Genomic DNA, 20,378 nt, shown 5'->3' with positions numbered 1-20,378 from the left:
AAACGCATTGCTGCTAGACAGGCTTGAGGTCTAGTACTGCTTATGAAATGTGACATATATACGGTCGCAGAGAGAAGCAAAAGTGTATCCGAGGACTTCTGAAGCATTTGAGAGCTCTGAGCCACTACAGAGCATTGTTACTATGCTATGGCAATTAATCAAACGCAAATGCATGTGGATTACAGATATTTATGGCAATGGAGCCCTTCAGCCGGGGTGGCCCATAATCTGGACTGTGCGACCTCCATCATGAATTGCATGGTCTGCTAGCCTGGAAATCTAAGGCATTCGTCCTAATAGGTTTATGTGCCCTCGTCACTGATGCCACCATGAGTTTCCCAGTCTTCTGTGAAGTTTTAATTGCCCGAAAGCATTTCAGGGGACACTTCACGATCCATCAGTGGCATCAAAGAGGGAGACCACCCGGTGGAGAGTTCTGAATGCGGTGAACAGAATGTCCTCCCACGAAGGGCTTCCGTATTCTAAGGCAGCAATCCAGGCGATTGTTGATGCGTTCCTCTGTGTGGGTGACAGAGGAATGGAGGTTTTTAGAACTCTATGAAGGACAGCCCTTAACCTCTATCTGTATAAGGGAAATGCCTCTTCGAGAGAAGGGAAAGGCGTGTGACATCTCTGAGAAGCTGCAGAAGTTCTGGAAAAAAAGTGAGACGGAATTTGTATTTCTGTTGCTGTGTTCTCTTTTTTTCTTCTTCAAAATAATCTTTATTTAATTTAAACATTTACAACCAGATATATTTCGCTTACATCAATTTTCCTCCAACTTTGTTTCACATAGAACAAAACTCTTCAAAACCTAAGAAAAAAGGTAAAAGAAGAAAAGAAAAAAGAAAAGAAAAAGCTACAATAGCTAAAAAGACAAAAGAAAAAAAATGCATTTGTGTTCTCACCTTACATATCTTGTAAGCCTTACTGTTCTTGCCATATTGATCAGTCCCCTGGGTGGGTGGGTGTGGAATCATTAAGATAGCACTTCTTTTTCGATTAATATTTGCGAAATGTACACCGGTGGTTGCCAACTCCGTCTCTTTGCAACAAGTAAAAACATGTCCTCCTGTTAAGTTAAGCAGTATTATGGTCTGCAAAGCAGGTAAAATAAACCCCTGGTTTGGCCAAGGCCCACCATTATTGTGTTGATCCTGTTTGCTGGATCCTGTTCTGTTTGTGCCCCTGCCTCGTGGCCCAGAATTTTTGAAACCAAACGTTGGTAATTCTGCACCCGACTCTTTTTGACCCATCCTCATAAACGGAAGCAAGAAACAACCTTTCCCCTTCATAAGAATTTGGTGCGAAGGAAAAAAAAATCCTCATCTTCAGTTTTGTTTGGTTTTTATTTTGTGTGGGACATCTGTGGATATGTTCAAATGTTCGGCAAATTTGTCAGCACAAACTTTTCAGAATACAGATAGGTAACCAATTTGCCCCTGCTGCAATCTTTCAATTTAGGAAAGAAGCTACATAAATTGCGCCGGGCTCTTGCTATGATGATTTATCCTGAGAATTTTACTCACTCCATTAGCTCCCCATCAGGTAAGCAACATAAAGATCACTTATATTACTACGATCAGCGTTGGAGGCCCCACTGTCAAACATACCTGTAGGAAAAGACTTTTAAGTTGTGGTATCCTGTTTGCAGAATACTTTATCATCACGTAACAGAGGCTATGTACATAATGTATGTTCAAATCATAGTTGCCTCCAAAGAATCCACCCACAGAGCTACAATTCCCAGCACCTTTAAGGAACTACAGTTCCTTTAAATACAGTGCTTTAAATACTTGATGGGTGTACACAGGCTGAGTGGCTTTTTGATGCAGCTTTGAAAACCTTTTTCTTTTTTATTTCCCAAGCCTTTTCTCATTCTGATGAAAGCTGTCTGCTGATTTTACTGTTTATTTATTTTATCTGCTCTCTTGCATTTGCACTGTTCATATTTTTTACTGCATGCTTTTCATTATTATGTCTTTGAATTCACAAGGTGACAAAGAAGTTTTTCTAAAGCTAAGAGGCAGTGTAAAAACTAATGTATTTTTTTAAGTGGTTCCAATGGGCTTGAATTACAAAGAGGGTAGATTTTGGTTGGACATTAGGAGGAACCTCTAGACAGTAAGAACAGTTCAATATTTTAGTTAATGACTTAGAGGAGTGGTGGGCTGCAAATTCATCTATTGAGGATGCTTGTCGCTCTAGAGCAGTGGTTCCCAACAGGTGGTCCGCGGACCCCCAGGGGTCCGCGAGCTATGCCAGAGGGGTCCGCAAGATGCTATTAGAATAAAAAATATATTAAATATATTTCGTATGATAACAGATTTTTTGTTTTGGCCGCTTCCTGCATGAGCAGAGTCTAGCGCAAAACTAGAATTAGATAGAGGCAGTAGTTCTGCTGTATGCCGTTAGGTGGCGCTTTACAAACACTACTGTTTTGCAAAGAGGCAGCGCGCGCATTCTACTAACGCTCACCTCCCCAAGATGCTTTGCGCACGTCGGCTTCATTTGTGTGCTACTGCGCAGGTACCCTGTCTTCTCCATTCCCCTCCCTCCTCCCTGGCACGCGCTGCCTCTTTGCAAAACAGTAGTGTTTGTAAACAAAGCGTTGTTTTTCGTGGAAGCTACAGTTCGCGTAGTTAAAAATGGACCGTTGGTTAAAAAGTGGTTCGTTAAAACGACAAAGGCCTACAGATGAAGAGGAAGATAATGCATTTGATGTTCAAGCAAGTAAGTCAGTGACTCTCGAACCGATTTTGTCAGTGTCCATTGAACCTAAATCGTAACTGTAAGAAACATATAATTATAAAATATAAAAAGACTCTTAATTTGGCTCTCACTTTTTAATTTTAGGATTAGGAATTAATGGGGGTCCTTGTCACAATAGCGGCTCGATGAGGGGTCCTCGAGAAAATTTTGTTGGGAACCCCTGCTCTAGAGTTTCCACCCTGAGCAGAGAATTAGATGGAAATAGCCTACAAGGCTCCTTCCAACGATGTGTTTATGTGAAATTCAGAGTTTTGTCCCACTTCCTGGTGATTTAGCAGATGCAAACAAGGTCACTATGGTGTATCTTTAACCCCACTATTGTCGGATAATTATTGTTGCAATCCTAAAGTCACTTACTAGGCCATGTGGAGAATATAGTATGCTGGATCAGACAAAAGTCAGTTTGTCCCAGTATTTCTCTTCCATCAGCAGACAACACATGCCTTATGAAAAAGTTATGGTTTAAAGAAAACAGTCTTATCCTGTTGTCTGTCCCCTGTGTTTGGTAGATGGGCAGGACTTCTGAATACAGACGTCCTCCATTATTTTGCCTAATCCCTGCCTCCCTGCCATGAAAGCTTTTGGACATCATCACTATAACTTGTGGTTATGAGTTCCACAAGGTAATGGAATAAGTTTGCCTTTAGGTTGGGGAATTCTTTGTAAATGAGGTGTTGCTGACATCAGAAACCCATGTGGTTTCAAGCAACAACAACAAAATGCATGTGTTGCATTCTAAACTGAACAAAAGACTTAAAAGATTCTGTGGATGCATGATATGGCGGTATGTCAATCAAAAAGTCACAGGTGCCTAGCTAGACAGGTATTGATTGCAGTGTAAACAGAACATCAGGTGCCAGGACAGAAGTGCTAGCGTTATAACCAGGAAAGTGAATGCATGCTACTCAAGTGATCATTTACACTTCTTAGGAGTTTTCTAGAAGGAATGACGGGCTTAACAGCTGTGGGATCTCCACAAAGAGAAGAGAAAAAGTAGCCAAGTCTGACAGATGGAAAGATTCACCTACTTAGGCTCTCATGACTTGAGGAGAATTACCAGAGTTAATGTACGGAGTAAGCTTTTAAAAGCAAAAATGGCTCTATGGCCCTCTGGTGGCATTTTATGAGCTATAACATGCTGTAATAAAATTTAAATATACTGTACACTGATGGGCAAAGGGTCAACCGTACTGACTGAATACCACTTCCGCAACACGTTTATTTATGACAATATTGGGGGGCATGGTCCATCTAAGGAAGCTCACAACATAATACAAACACAGTGAATAAAAGCAATCTGAATGTTATCAAAATTGGCCCAAGACTGCCTTGCATAGCAGCCAAGTCTCCCGTATTCCCCAGGAAACCCCCGTTTTTCCAGCTGTCCCCAGCCGAAAAAATGGATTTTTTTTGCTTTTTCCCGGTTTATTCTGGTGCGGTGGCCATTTTGGAACTGGGCGGAGCATGCTCAGAAGCGACTTTTGATGCTGCTTTGCCCAGTTCCAAAATGGCGGCAGCGCTACTTCCGGTCTGCTACTTCCGGTCCAGTCCCTTATTTCTCAGGCCGGAACTTGGCAGCTATGCTGCCTTGAGACTGTCAGAGTTTTGCAGGAGGGATTCAAATGCCTACCGAAATATTCGGGTTTATGCAGTTAAAGTGACTTATGTGCAGGAGCAGCACCAAGTCCACACTAAACTGGCCTGTGGAAGTGCCCCAAGAAAGAGCTATTGCACTCATGTCCTGCTCCTCATATGAGAAACAAGATAGCAGAATGGGCAGGCCCTTGGTCTGATCCAGTAGGGCTCAAATGTTATTTGCAATAAGCTCCACTGGATTCAACGGGGCTGAAGTCAGCGGTAGAGGAAGCTGCTCGGGCGCCTGGGGCGGCGCGTGCAGGGGTGGGGCGAGCCGCCCATAGGGGCGAGGGTGGGGCGCACCATGGGGCCTCCAGAGTCTGCCTGCCTCCTCCCACTCAGCCACCCTACAGCTGGGGGAGGGCAGCGGGGGAACCGTTTGGGCAACACGGAGCCTGCGCGCGCCCAAGCCACCGTGTCTCTCCCAGGAGAGACGCGTGGCTCGGGCGCACTGCAGGCCCCGCGGTGAGTACTGCCTGGCGTTTTGTCACCCTCGGTGGTGACACCTGGGGCGGCCCGCCCCCACCGCACCCCCTTCCCCCACCCCTGGCTGAAGTCCCAAGCAAGTTTTGCATAGGGCCTTAATAGCTGCTGGATCCAATTGGACAATCAATCATAATGGAACTAATTTGCATGTACAGCCTGATTGGTTGGCACTGCTCTCTACTTCAGTGCTTGCCAGGCTGAAGAAACAATCACTTGCCACCCTGGTGGTTCCCCCCCCCCCTTAGACAGTGGCAAAACGCCGCCATCTTTCCTGAATCCATCCTCATTCACCCTGGGGATGAAGTTTTGAAACCATGGCAGCGGAAGCCTCTTCCTGAGAGCCAATGTAGTCCTCCTTTAATGAGAAATGCCCAAAATGTTAACATAGCAAGCCGTCAGTGTGAAGAATAAGCCCAATGGAATGATCCAGTCTTCCTCCTCCAAGTCCAAAGTAATTGTTGCTCTGGGAAAAAACGGTAATAACGGTCGCCTTTTGGTGAGTCTGGGTAAACACTGGGGGGGGGGATGTATACAGAGCTTTGGATCATGGCCACTCCCACCTCACAATGGGTATCACAGAAATTCTAATGCCCACATATGTTTGCTGCTGGATCGACTCAGGTGGTATGTCATTTATCAGAAAGATTTCTGGATGACAAAGACCCCTTCATCGTCTGTTTAACTCGTTGCTGTTTCCCCCCCCCCCTTTTCTTCCTGTTTTGTGGGGTGAAGGTTTTGCTGGGATAGTATGCAATGAATTTTAATATTTTTAATTATTGTCGAGTTGATATTTGTGTAAAGGCATGGTCCTCACTATAAACGGATTTGTTAATAAAAAAAATTAACGGTTTTGTTAAGCTTATATTCTGCCCTTCCTCTGAAGAGCTTCAGCACAACATACATTTTACTTATTTCACAACTTACTGCATAGAAATTATATACCTCTTGATTGTAAAAATAAAATAAAATGCAGGGCTTCCCTCCTCTTTTTTAATCATGACAACCTGGTAAAATAACCTGAGAAATAGTGCAGGCTCAAGGTCACGTAGTGAGCTTCATTTGAGTGGGTATATATATAGCTGCTCCATCACAACACAGACTGCTCATCTTTAACATTTGGAGGGAAGGAAGCTATAGCAGACATGACAACATCAGTGGGTGCCAGAAAGCAGACCCTCCAAATGTCCCTATTTTCCAGGGACAGCCCCGCCTTTACAAAAGCCATCCTGGTTTCTGATTTGATCCCAAAATGTCCCGCTTTTCCTTAAGACGTTTCTATTTTCATCAGAAAAATGTTGGAGGGTATGGAGTTATGTGACCCCTGAGCCAAGGAGATAAGTAACTATACAACCTTTAGAAGACATCTGAGGCAGCTCTGTAGTTTTTAAATGTTCAATGTTTTATTATGTTCTCTATATAGGTCGGAAGCTGCCTAGAGTGGCTGGGGCAACCTAGTTGAATGGGCAGGGTATAAATAATAAAAGAATTGTTTGTTTTTTTAAAAAATGAGACAGTGTGAGTGATTTCAAGCCTCAATATCAATGGAAAAGTTTCCCAGTATGAAAAGGCATAGCCTGTGTTTTTATTATTATTATTGATTTACTTACTGCACTTATATTCCACCTTCCTTCCGAAATTGGTATGCTGGGCTCTACCCTGCCCCCCGCCCCCCACATAAACATTACATCCTCACAACACCCCTGTGAGGTAAGTCAGCCTGAATGATACCGGTAGTTACAGATCCAGGGCCACCCACTGAGTTTCATGTTTGAATGGGGACTTGAACCCGGGTTTCCCATCTTCTGCTTCCACTGGGCGACGGAGCCATTTGCGGCCGTTAATTGAGCCATGATTACCCCCAAACACAATTGCTTTCTGTTCTCTGCACTTCCAGTGACCACGGAACGCATCATGTCTTCTACGAAGCCAGAACCGACTCCTACGTCTTCAGAGACCTCTGAGGAAAGTATCGAGAATGAGGTAGTTGTGTATTCAAGCTTGTTTGCATACCATGGGTGGCATCGAACAAAAACAGTTTTTAACTATGTGATGTAACTTTCCCAACCTTCCCCCCAACTCTCCAAAGCAGTTGGGGGGCCGCCAAGGGAGGGGAAATTAGATGGCACAGCTTAAAGTTGTTGTATTAGCACAAGTGTTTAGATGAATACTCCCCACTTTGTTTCTGTCTAAGGATGTTCCGGCTGTTCTTTTCTTCCTCCTGTCCCCCCCCCCCCCGGGCTACACTCCCTTTCGCTTTCTTATTCTCTCCCCGATGATCAGATTACCCATCTCTCCAGGTTTTGCAATGCCTTCTCAACCCCCCAAAGGTGCACAAATAAAGGTGTATTTTGTTTTTGAAAGAACCTCATACAAAATGCATGTTTTAAGGGGAGAATGCACCGGAAAAAATGTGTGTTTTACAAGCAAAGTATGTACAAAATGTGTGAAAGTTTATATGTGGGTTTTGGGAGGGGCATTCTTCTGGAAAATCTGGAAAGGCATGATGGAATGCCCCTATGATGGAGCATCAAGCAAAGGTGACTGGTCCGTCCATCCCTCACTTGCAACAGAATCTAAGAACCACAGTATGAAAGGCAGGGCACTAGGAGAATCTCAGCAGATCTCAAAGCATAAACTTGATCTAAACATGTGTATTTTAGGTTGTTTTGTCTTTGTTTTTAATGTTGTTTTTGGAAGTCACTTTGAGTTTCATTTTTGAAAAGCAAGTGACTAATAAATATAATAAATGTTTAAAATAAAATTATAATGTCCACCCAAACACAAAGAGTTGCTAACTTCGGGTTATAGTATTGACTTGTATTACAAATCGTGGCCTCTGCCAGTGTGGTGTGGTGGTTAAGAACGGTAGACTCATAATCTGGTAAACTGGGTTTGTGTCCCCGCTCCTCCACATGCAGCTGCTGGGTGACCTTGGGCTAGTCACACTTCTTTGAAGTCTCTTAGCCCCACTCACCTCGCAGAGTGTTTGTTGTGGGGGAGGAAGGGAAAGGAGAATGTTAGCTGCTTTGAGACTCCTTAGGCTAGTGATATAAGGGCCTCAGGTGGCGCTGTGGTTAAACCACTGAGCCTAGGGCTTGCTGATCAGAAGGTCGGCGGTTCGAATCCCTGTGACGGGGTGAGTTCCCGTTGCTTGGTCCCAGCTCCTGCCAACCTAGCAGTTCAAAAGCACGTCAAAGTACAAGTAGATAAATAGGAACCGCTACAGAGGGAAGGTAAACAGCGTTTCCATGCAGGGGCGTACCCAGGATCAAAACTAGGGGGGGGGCAAGCCATGGTCATTCAGGGGAGGGGCCACAAAGTGGGAATGTGGGCGGGGCTACAGGGCCAGCGGGCCCGAAGATTCTGCGGCGGCGGCTGCAGCCACTAAATGAACCCCCGGGAAACGGGGTGGGGTGGGGGCGCCATAGGGATCCATTACACCACAGTGCCAGGGTGCCAGGTATGCTTAACACGGCCCTGCTCTGAAAACACCGCTCCCATCCATTTGCGGCTAGCCACCCCCCTGAAAAACCCCTTTGGGCCCCGCTTTCCCTCCTCCAGGTCCCCCCGAAGCCTTGCCAGTTCCCACCCTATATATCTGGGATGGGGAAGGAGCTCAGAGGTCTGCTAGTCCTGCGGGGCCATCCCCCCGTGGCCTGGGAGGATACTGGGGACCCCCCGCCAAGCTGAGACCCTCAAAGAAGAAGAAGGTGGGGTGGCGCAGTGCAGGCGAGCGAGCCCCCCCCCAGCTGCGACCCTACGGCAGCAGCAGCGGCTCCCCCGCCCTCACCGCCCTCTCTCGGCAGGGACAGCAAGGGAGAGTGGCTGGTGGGGAGCGCATTGCAAAGAAGGAAACAGCAGCCAATGCCCGGAGAGGGCAATGCATGCAGGGGGAGCGGAGAGCTGTGCCGCCCCCCAAGGCAGCTCCTTTCCTATTGCTGGGGGTGGGGGGCGGCGAGGAAGGGTCACTGCCGCTGGGCTACTCCTGCCACCGGCAATCCGGCGCAAACGCCCCCATGCAGCTTCCTTGCAGCAGCCACGACCACCGCCTTTGGGCGCCGCCCCCCACTCCTCCTTTGCGGGCTTCTGCCCGCCGAGGCTGAACTGGCTCCTGTCGGTGCACTTCCTCTCCCGGCCCAGGAGGAGTCTCAGTAGCAACTCCTAACTCAGGGGGGTAGGGGGGTGTGGAGGGGGGAAGGGGGGTGCGACGCCGACGATCGCAGTGCAGCCTACCGGGAGGAAGAGCACGGCAGCGGCTGCAACCAATGCAGGGAGCTGCGTCTCCTTCGCTTGCCAGCCCAGCAGAACTCTTAGGCAGGAGAGGTTGCCGCCCGGCAGGGCTTTCCATTGGGAGGCCTGAAGGCTTTAGTGGGCGGGAATTGGTGCAAATGTAGGCAGGACAGGCTGAGAGGAGCCGCCGCCGAGGAGCCGCGGCACCAGCAGCGTTTCCTCCCCCCTCCCCTCCCCTCCCGTGTCAACAAGCGGGGCGCCTGCGCAGGGTATTTGCTTCCCTAGTCGGGCCCGCAGTTTGGCCTTCTAGGGGGGGCAGCTGCACCCCCCTGCCCCATGCTGGGTACACCCATGTTTCCATGTGCTGCTCTGGTTTGCCAGAAGCAGCTTTGTCATGCTGGCTACATGACCTAGAAGCTATACGCCGGCTCCCTCGGCCAATAATGCGAGATGAGCGCGCAACCCCAGAGTCGGTCACGACTGGACCTAATGGTCAGGGGTCCCTTTACCTTTACCTTTAGGCTAGTGATAAAGAGAGATATCAAATCCAAACTCTTCTTCTTTTGTGATATGCTATTGTCGTGCCATCTAATTGCCATAGTGTGGACGTGTTGTTTTGTTTGAACTGTGTTCTGAATGGTTTATTTATTTATTGTACAACTGATGGCTTAAATGACAAAGATTTGGCTTTGGTTTCCATGTCAGAATGTCTTGAAGAGAGTTGGCAGCCTCCCCTTGGTGTGCTCTGTCTGCGACTTGGTTTCTTCAAACTACACCTCCATCAAGAGAAAAAGCTCCTACCTTCAGACAGTGTGTGGCGGGGCAGAGAAAGGCATGAAGACCATCACAGGAGCTGCCATCAACAAAGCACAGCCAATTCTGACTACATTTGAACCTCAGAGTGAGTAAAGCTGAGGCAGAGGGCTGTATTTTGTGCGCACGCTAAATGCAACAAGCTAGGATTGGCCGAAGAGATTGCAACGAGCAAGTCTTGTCAAGCTAGCCCACAATCGCCCTCAAATTGCTACTGCTATCAACACACACAACAATCTATTCAAGTTTCTCTGGGTTTAGGAGTCCTTCCTACATTAGAAATGAGGTCTAGCGCAGTGCAGGAACTTCCTGGAAAACCTGTAGACCAGTAAACGGATTCTAGTCAGCAGCGCAGCGTGACTCCAACAGGCCCGGGGTGGGAGGGGACATGCACCTGACCACGCAAGGGGGGGGGCAAGCAGCAGAGAACAAAGGCATCGCGCAACCAACCCCCACTGCTGCTGGAGCAACCCCAGCCCCTTCTGGCACCCCCTTCCCCAGATCTGAGCCTTGCAAGGCTGCTCAGTGTGGGGACACGGCATAAACGAAAGTCACCTGGCTCGGTTGCTGTGCTTGTGTTTTGAAAGACACTCGCTTCTGCAGGGTGCCTGTTTGTGCGTGGTGTTTTCCTGTGGACGGTTCTGCTTTCAAGTTCGCCCCCGCCCCACATCTCCAGTGGGGTGGAGTCAGGCTTCGCCCCCCCCCCAGCTCCCCAATTCAGTGCCAGCCACTCCCAGTTCAGGATGGTAGTGCCGGGAGGCAGGCACACAGCGCACTCAGAGTCAAGCGCCAACACCGGGGAAGCGGTGTGCCCACCTCCCAGCTGGTTGGCCATTTTGTCACGCCCCTCATTGATGACACCCAGGGCGACCCGCACCCCCCTTCCTACACCACTGATTCTAGTAAGTCCCTGTTCTACTTTGCTCAGTAGTCCACCAAGAAAAAACAGGGGGATCTGCTTCTGAATTTGGTTGTTACAGACAGAAATCGAAAACTGACCAGCCAAATAATCACACCAGCGGTGGAAAAAGTAAAGGTTTGTTCAGATGGCAGTAAGAAATTACAGGGGAATCAAGTTCAAAACCCTGTACAAAAGTTGTGTTGGGTAATTTCTTGCAGGTTAGAAATGCGGTTGATGTTTTCCTGATTTCCTTTATGAACATAGGCCGGCCCTCAGTATTTGGCCATTGTTGCAATCTTTGAGGGATGTGAGATTCCAGGGGTTTCAGGCACTGACTCGGGGTTTATGTTTCCTTTGGAATGAGGGACAGCGGAGACTGTGCCTTTAAAAAGCAGGTTTTCATGGGGAAAGCTCTGGAGCAAAAAAATAAAAAATAAAAAGGATGCTTGGACACAGAGCTTTAAAGTGTTGTCCATGCCTGGAAGGGGACCCAGGTGGCACTGTGGGTTAAACCACTGTGCCTAGGGCTTGCTGATCAGAAGGTCAGCGGTTCGAATCCCTGTGACGGGGTGAGCTCCCGTTGCTTGGTCCCAGCTCCTGCCAACCTAGCAGTTCGAAAGCATGTCAAAATGCAAGTAGATAAATAGGAACCGCTACAGCGGGAAGGTAAACGGCGTTTCCGTGTGCTGCTCTGGTTTGCCAGAAGCGGCTTTGTCATGCTGGCCACATGAACTGGAAGCTATACGCCAGCTCCCTCGGCCAATAATGCGAGATGAGCGCGCAACCCCAGAGTCGGTCACGACTGGACCTAATGGTCAGGGGTCCCTTTACCTTTTTTTACCATGCCTGGAAAGCGCGAGGGAAAGGTAAGTGTGGATAAGCCCATAGAAAAATAAAACGGACATTGGGAAAATGAGGGACTGAGAGAAAGAACAATTGATAGATTTTCACCCTACCAGTATTTTGTAACCATTGCCAAAGTTACTTGTGTGGTTTCTTGGCATAATATTTTTGTTACAAATAAGTCAAAGCTCAATTGTTTTAGTAAGACTGAAAGGGTCTCATGACAGCAACCATAACAAAAACCTAAGTGTCTTCCTCTCTCTGTCTCTCTCCTTAGTTGCAACAGCAAACAGGTATGCCTGTCGGGGCTTAGATACAATGGAAGAGAAGATGCCCATCCTTCAACAGACGGCTGATCAGGTAAGCAGCTGTCTGCCTCCCAGAAGATTGTAAACATTTAGAATAAGTCTCTGGGCACTTTGCAACATCTTAAAAACATCACAAATAGAGGTGAAGAATGCCACAAAAGACCCACAGTTCAAAGCAGCCCCAAACCAAGAGAAACACAGAGGGCAGATACATTGGACAAAAGATATTGGTCATAATATAGATATGGAAGCATGGGAATGACTGTGGAATACAGACATAAAATTTACAGCATGTTATTGGTCTAACGGAAAATTATATGAAAATGTTCTATTGATGGTACCCAACACTGAGTAAATTGGCAAAAATGTATAAATCCAAATAAATAAGTGTTGGAAATGTAAAGAGAAAGAAGGTTCTTTTTATCATATGTGGTGGTCTTGTAGTAAGCTTAAAGCTTACTGGGAAATGGTGTTTAAAATAACATTTAGGGGGAAAGCAAACCCAGAAGCATTCCTTTTGGGACAGAACTACCCAAACCTTCTAGAACTACCCAAACCTTCTAGAAATTTATTCATGTATGCTACTACAGCAGCAAAAATGTTACTCGCCCAAAAATGGAAAGAAGAAGTCGTCCCAGGAAAAGAAGAATGGATACAAAGCTTATGGAATATGCAGAAATGGCGAAACCTAGCCGAAAAATAAGAAATCAAGATAACAAACTTTGTATAAAAGAATGGGAATGGTTTACTGAATATTTACAAATAAACTGTAAACAGATAAGAACATGGCAGGATTATTGTAATAACCTGAAGATTTATAAGCGTATATATTTAAAGTAGATGAATAAAGGAGCAAATTAAGTTAATTTGGATGTGCAGAGAATATTAAAAATAAATTTAAGGAACTGCAGGAAGAGGGGGAAGGAAGCCAAGTTTTGAAATGTTAAAATGATCATAAAATTATTGAAATGTATAAAATTGAAAATCATAAATAATTTTTTTAATTAAATAATAAAAAAAACCCACAGAGGTAAACTCGGGTCGCATCCCACGCACCATAAATTTAGAGCACATGCCTTCCTTGCAGTGAAGCCAGAGCACTGCAGTTTGCCCCTCTCAGAGCTACAATTCCCAGTACCCAAGACAAGCTAGCTTCCAATATTACCTCCAGGGTGTGTCTTCTGACTCTTGCAGGTTGTCTGTGGTACGAAGGAGATGATGTCTTCTAAAGTCACATGTGCAAAGAGCGCCATGACCCGCAGGCTATCGGGGATGGTTGACATGACCAGAGACGCTGTCCAGGGTAGCGTGAGGACCACAACCTCCATGGTGACTGGTAGTATGAGCCTGTTGATGGGGACGAGAGTTGGCCAGATAGCCAAGACCGGCGTGGACACCGTGCTGGGCAGGTCCCATGCATTTATAGATCACTATCTCCTGGTTGCCGATGAAGATATGGGTAAGGGCTCCCTAGAGTGCTTGCTTCCTACCTGTAAAGAGTGGGGTTTTTTTTATCTTAATGATACGTGCAGACAAAGTACCACCAAGATTTAGACCTGGGGTGGGAGAAACCTTTCAGCTCAAGTGCCACATTCCTTTCTGGGCAAATTCTGGTGGTCACATGCCTTGGGGGGGGCAATTACAGAGGCAAAGTACCCCTTTGGGCAGTAGACTAGTTCCTACACATACCCAGTGCTTTTTTCCAGCCAGAGCACATTTCCGGCACCTCTCAGGTGGGCACCATTGCGGGCCAGCATTCCCCCCCACCTGCTTCTTGCCTTCGTGCACTTCCGCAAAGCCCCAAACAAACATTTCAAGTCAAAACAGAAGCTGGCCAGTGTATGCAAGTCTACACTTTTTTTTTAGATCTATGACTCTGTAGTTTTTAGTGGCGAATGCTGCTGTTGTCAAACAGCTGTTCAGGGCTGCCGCCATGTTGCCATGCGACTTACAATTTCATGGTGAGTTCTGGCACCAATTTTTCTTGATAAAAAACGCTGCACGTACCAGGCAAGCAAGAGGCAATACCAGACCTCAAGGACGCATTCTGCACTGGCAAACAAGGCCAGTGAGGGGTGTAGCTTGGGGAGAGGATGTGTGGCATGAGGATAGCCCTGAGGGCCACATAGAGAGGACTGGAGGGCCATATTTATCCCCCAAGCCTGAGATTCCATGCTCCTGATTTAGACAAAATGTCTAAGGCTGGGTCAGCCCCACGAGCATCTTTCCACAACTTTATGCTCCTCTAGTGTTGGATTTTAAAAACAAACACACAAATGTGTATACATGCTCCATTAATTGTGAAGACTCTACCACTTAGATGTACCAAATTTATTATGGAGCCTGACCACTCACAAGGGGGGGTCAGCGTCTGTGAAAATATTAAGCCCTAGACGAAATGATCCCTCCCCAGCTCACTGTCCTATCTGTAGGTAGCAAAATGGGAAGAGAAATTTCAGAAATTTTGCAAAGGGGGCAGGCAATGTAGTGAAATGAGGGTCATATTGGAGGCAGCAAGGAGAGATTTGCCTGGTGGCTAGCAGGTACCATCACCCCGCCCCTCCAACCTCACTTCCCAAAGTCATCTTGAAAGATAAGTGATGAAATAGCATAATTCCCAGGACATATCTCTGCAAGTGTGGGTAGGGAATGGCAGCCAGACTAACTGGCAGGTCCCGGAGATTTTCTGGGGAGTGGTGACTGGGAAAAGTAAGGCATTTCACCCTCTTTCACCCCCACGCACGTTTTCAGCTGCAGTGGGGAAAACACATACGACTGTGTGGTATTCTGCTAAGTTTTACTCAGAGTAGACCCACAGAAATCAATGGACCCACTGTGGTTACATGAAAAGCTCTAAACAATGGCTCCACCATTCGGGCATAAAATGTGATTACAATTTAACTTATAAAATGGTCCCCAAGAATGCAAACATGGTTAATCCCCAGCGTAGGGAAACATTGTGTACATGGCAACTGGCTCATGGAGATGTCTCCTGGCCATGGATCCCAACACCTCGCAAAAATAACTGGGGCCACCTTGAACATGGGGCTGCTGCAACCTCCAGCCGCAACCTTCTGTCTCCCTTTACGACCACACAGTGATGTTTCTTTCGTTTCAGATGAGATTCGGCCATGTCCTGAATGTGGAGTGGGGGATTCTGGGGAGGAAGTGCAGGCGCAGATCAGGTGTGAAGGGTACGTGGTCTGCTTGCTTTCCTTGCTGAACAAATTCCAACACTACGCTTCGAGGCAGTCTCAGCGCCGCATCAGCCACACGTGCCAGAGCCTCCAAAAGGTCACGGAAAACTGCTATGCGGTAAGCGCACATTTCCCCTGCCTCTTCATTCCCCTTCCTACGTCGCTCTGGGCTGGGAGAAAACAATCACATCTCCTTTGGAAACAAAAAGTTTCAGTGAGGCTGAAATGTTTCTTAGATTAGCCCTAAGGATAGTGTGTGTGAGAGAGAGGGCGGGGAAAGGGGGGGGGGAGAATTGTGTCATCAAGGTCAAATTCTACACCAGAACTTTCCAAACTTTTCATGTTTGTGACCCACTTTTTAGATATGCATCATTTAATGATACAGTAATTCAGTTTACTAGCAAACCAGAAGATAAACTAAAGGAAGGTAAAAGGTAAAGGACCCCTGGATGGTTAAGTCCAGACTGCGATGCTCAACTTGCTTTCAGACCGAGGGAGCCGGCGTTTGTCCACAGACAACTTTCTGGGTCATGTGGCCAGCATGACTAAACCGCTGCTGGTGCAATGGAACACCGTGACGGAAACCAGAGTGCACGGAAACATCATTTACCTTCCTGCCGCAGCAATACCTATTTATCTACTTGCACTGTCGTGATTTCGAACTGCTAGGTTGGCAGGAGGAACAGGAGCTGTTGGGTGGACTCGAACTGCAAGCCCAAGAAGCTCAGTGATTTAGACCACAACGCCACCTATGTCCAGAGGTTAAACTAACCCCTTTCTAGCCCTGGGAAGAGCATGGGGAGCTTTCACACAACACACCTACACACTGCAATCGACACAGTATTGTTTGGAAAGCTCTAGTTTAGACATACACACACACTGCAGAATTAGAAGTACACAGCCATGTAAAGAGAGAGGGGAGAGCATAAGACCATTGAGTCCACAAACTAAAATAAATGCATGGGAAAGGGAATTTATGCTCCAAATTTAAACAGCACTAAATGCAAGCACTAAATGGGGAAGGGTGACCAGGACACTAACAGTGCACTCCTGATTTCCCCACTGCAAGTGTGCACCTTGCATTTGGCACTGTTCGGATTCCCGGGTGGATCTGACCCTGGCAGCCTGGCTTGCGTATGGCACCCAAAATCCACATGCTGGCCAGTTCCTGGGTGCCTCAGCAGCATGATCCAGAGTTCAGTAGGTTCACAGCACAAAGTTAAGTGTGACCACCTCCCTGTAAGCTGATCCACAGTAAAAAAAGAAAAGAAAAAAAGCATTACTGTCGGAGCAGGGGCTAGTGGAAAAGTTGGCAACTTCATCCTTGTATTATGTCACATCGGCCGTGTCAAAATCTCTCTAAGTGTGGAGAGGCCATAGCTCAGTAGCAAGAGAAATGCTTTGCATGCAGAAGGTTGCAGGTCTGTGTCCTGGCATCTTGAGATAAGGCTAGCAAAGACTCCTGCCTGAAACTCTGGAGAGCCAGTGCCAGCCAATTACCTGTTGTTTTTTAAAAAATTATTACATTTATGTAACACCTTTTTTTCAAGGTGGTGCACATGGGTCTTCCTTTTCCCATTTTATCCTCACAACAATCAGGTCAATGATCTCTGACGGGCTAGGGACAAAAGTGAGAGCTGTTTCCTAGTTCTGCTAGATCTCTCAGCGGCTTTTGAGACCATCGACCACAACATCCTTCTGGACTGTCTAGAGGGGCTGGGAGCTGGGGGCACTGTTATGCAGTGGTTCCGCTCCTTCCTCCTGGGCTGTATTCAAAAAGTGGTGGTCGGGGATGAGTGTTCAGACCCCTGGGCTCTCACTTGTGGGGTACCTCAGGGTTCCGTCCTCTCCCCCATGCTTTTTAACATCTACATACAGCCGTTGGGAGAGATCATCAGGGGTTTGGGCTGGGTGTTCATCAGTATGCGGATGATACCCAGCTCTACTTCTCTTTCAAATCAGCACCAGTGAAGGCTGTGAAGGTCCTGTGTGAGTGTCTGGAGGTGGTTGGAGGATGGATGGCGGCTAACAGATTGAGGTTGAATCCTGACAAGACAGAAGTGCTGTTTTTGGGGAACAGGAGGCGGGCAGGTGTGGAGGACTCCCTGGTCGTGAATGGGGTAACTGTGCCCCTGAAGGACCAGGTGCGCAGCCAGGGAGTCATTTTGGACTCACAGCTGTCCATGGAGGCGCAGGTCAATTCTGTGTCCAGTGCAGCTGTTTACCAGCTCCATCTGGTACACAGGCTGAGACCCTACCTGCCCACGGACTGTCTCGCCAGAGTGGTGCATGCTCTGGTTATCTCCCGCTTAGACTACTGCAATGCGCTCTTTGTGGGGCTACCTTTGAAGGTGACCCGGAAACTACAACTAATCCAGAATGTGACAGCTAGACTGGTGACTGGGAGCGGCCACTGAGACCACATAACACCGGTCTTGAAAGACCTACATTGGCTTCCAGTACGTTTCCGAGCACAATTCAAAGTGTTGGTGCTGACCTTTAAAGCCCTAAACGGCCTCGGCCCAATATACCTGAGGGAGCGTCTCCACCCACAACGTTCTACCCGGACACTGAGGTCCAGCGCCGAGGGCCTTCTGGCAGTTTCCTCACTGTGAAAAGCCAAGTTACAGGGAACCAGGCAGAGGGCCTTCTCGGTAGTGGCTCCCGCCCTGTGGAACGCCCTCCCACCAGATGTCAAAGAGAACAATAACTACCAGACTTTTAGAAGGCATCCGAAGACAGCCCTGTTTAGGGAAGCTTTTAATGTTTGGACTACTGTATTTTAATATTTTGTTGGAAGCCGCCCAGAGTGGCTGGGGAAACTCAGCTAGATGGGCAGGGTATAAATAAATAAATAAATAAATAAATAAATAAATAAAACCCTGTCAGGTAGGTTGACTGGCCCAAGGTCACCCAGTGAGCTTTGTGACTGAGTGGGGAATAATAGAAGCCCCATCTCCCAGGTCTTTGTTCAACACTCTAGAATTGTGGAATCTCAGAGCTGGAAGGGATCCCAAGGGTCATCTAGTCTAAACCCCTGCAATGCATCTCTGTAAAAGCATCCTTGACAGGTGACCATTCAACCTCTGCTAAAAAAAACAACCTCCTAAGGCTTGGTTTCCAAACCTTTGATAATTTTGGTTGCCTTCCTCTGCACACGTTCCAGCTTGTCAATATCCTTCTTAAATTGTGGTGCCTGGAATTGGACACAGTACTCCCTCCAGCTGTAGTCTAATCCCGCCTTTCTCAACCTTGGGTCCCCAGATGTTGCGCAACAATTCCCATCATCCCTAATGCAGCACTGGTCCTGTTAGCTAGGGAGGATGGGAGTTGTAGTCCAACAACCCAAGGTTGAGAGAGGCTGCTCTAATCACTCCATCACACTAGGTGGACCCAAAGGTCATGACTTGGAATAAGTCTTCTCCCTATGTTGTTGGGTTTTTTTTATAAAAAAGATTCTATTTCCAATGGATGTCTGCATTTCAGGAATGGAAGGCTTGGCTTGCCGCCTTGTACTATACGGTCACACTCCCGCTGAGGACCATCTACCTGATCATCCTCTTCAGTGTGGAAGAATTATCCTCCCAGGTTCAAGAGAACGTCCCCCAGGTCTCTTACGCCCTCGAAGAACTCAAGATGGCCCTCTCCGCCCTGGAATGCCTGCAGGATCTCTGCCGAAGAATCTTCACCCGAGTGTGGGAGAGAATGTCCGAGGAGGAAAACCTGAACGCGCTTCTCAACTACGTGTCACAATCCCTGCCCTTTTGCTTCTTCACAAACAGCTGCAGATGCAGGACCTGCCCGGGCAGCGCCATAAGGGCCCTCAAGATCGCACGGAGCGGGCAGGCGTCTCGAGGCACCCTTCCTGGGCAGCAGGGATCCAGGATCAGCTTCCAGGCAACAACAACCCCAACCACCTGAGCCCTCCCTGGGTCTTGTTCACCTGTAGAAGGCAGAGGGGGAAAGTGTGCGACGTGGACTTGAGGACATTTTTAAAGGGCTTGGTTCTTAGATTAAATCCTAGGCACAACAGCAGCCTGGCAGTAAATGAGTGAATTAGACCTTTGTGTGCATGTGTGTTTTTCTCGTGTCTGTCTCAGAAAGCCAAGGAAATTCTCTCTCTCTCTCTCTCTCTCTCTCTCTCTCTCTCTCTCTCTCTCTCTCTCTCTCTCTCTCTCTCTCTCTCTCGGCTGAGGGGAGATGAAAGGAATCGCAGCAGAAGTCCTTGTTCTAGGATCCCAAAAGACCCGGTTACGTTGTCAAGCTAAAAATATGCAGTATACATGTCCCAGTTCACCTCCTCCCCAAGTCATGGGATAGCTCCGTGAGAGGGCTCATGCTTAGCATTATACGGGCTGCAGCATATCCTGTAGGAAAGATTTCTGTATCAGGCAGCCGTCCAACATTCCTTTGAGGGTGGGGAGCTGCTTCAGAACATCCTTCTCTGGCAAAGATGGAGAGAACCTCCAGAGCTCCCATCACTCTGGACTGTTGGCTGAGGCTGTCGGGAGTCCAAAAACACCGGGAAGGCCACAAGCTCCCCAGCCTCGCCTTATACTATTTTGGTAACACCTGAAGATCGGGGACCACATGGTGAGGAGGACCCCTGTAGTCCCAGTTCCTGGGAAGGGTGGCAGGAGCACCCTCAAAAGTGGGACGGGGAAGGCTGGCTGGGGCTGATGGGAGTTGGAGTCTAATGAGCCACAGCTTCCCTAGCCCTGCCCTAAAAGTATCATCCGGTGGGAGGGGAGCAGAGGTGGAGCGGTCCAGGGGGTCAAAAACCTATTGCAGCAGCGTCCCTGTCTCCAGGGCCCTAGAGACACACCCTATCAGCATGAAAGGGGAGCTTTTTCGCCACTGCATGCACCAAGGCTAAGCATTTAGGAAGACTGAAAACACTAGGCGCTTCCATTTCAATAGACCTATGTGTAAGTTCTGTTACTTCCCTTTATACTTCACAAGCCACTCCAAAAGAAGGTATTGGAGAACGCCAAATCATCTGCCCATGTATGTGCCCAGATCTAGCTAAAAGGCAACACATGGAGATTTTCATTGATCATTGCAATGTGCTCCTAATTATTATTATTATTATTATTATTATTGCAGAAGTTTATCATACAAGTTTATCACACAAGAAGACGTGTGGCTGTGGCTCCCATGGCGGGACTCTGCACTTCTGGATTTCTTGCTGCA

The 20,378-nt window shown here is 47.6% G+C and overlaps 1 protein-coding gene across 1 annotated transcript; it reads left to right on the top strand.

Moving 5' to 3' along the window:
* Window positions 1-1,499: 1,499 nt before the first annotated feature.
* LOC118091185 (perilipin-3-like) lies at window positions 1,500-19,106 on the top strand. Its single transcript, XM_035127858.2, has 7 exons — window positions 1,500-1,548; window positions 6,788-6,873; window positions 9,829-10,024; window positions 11,958-12,040; window positions 13,183-13,447; window positions 15,107-15,303; window positions 18,672-19,106. Exons 1-7 carry the CDS (start codon window positions 1,500-1,502, stop codon window positions 19,104-19,106), a joined length of 1,311 nt encoding a protein of 436 aa, XP_034983749.2.
* Window positions 19,107-20,378: the final 1,272 nt, after the last annotated feature.

Source organism: Zootoca vivipara, chromosome 10 (assembly GCF_963506605.1).
Source record: "Zootoca vivipara chromosome 10, rZooViv1.1, whole genome shotgun sequence".
Taxonomy (NCBI): Eukaryota; Metazoa; Chordata; class Lepidosauria; order Squamata; family Lacertidae; genus Zootoca; species Zootoca vivipara.
This window is presented reverse-complemented; position numbering and strand designations above follow the sequence as displayed.

Bases quoted from the DNA above. Each gene is read 5' to 3' on its own strand.
- LOC118091185 (XM_035127858.2), top strand. From the start codon at position 1,500: ATGATGATTTATCCTGAGAATTTTACTCACTCCATTAGCTCCCCATCA. The intron at 1,549-6,787 runs GTAAGCAACATA...CTGCACTTCCAG, and splicing joins CTCCATTAGCTCCCCATCAG to TGACCACGGAACGCATCATG. The intron at 12,041-13,182 runs GTAAGCAGCTGT...TGACTCTTGCAG, and splicing joins TTCAACAGACGGCTGATCAG to GTTGTCTGTGGTACGAAGGA.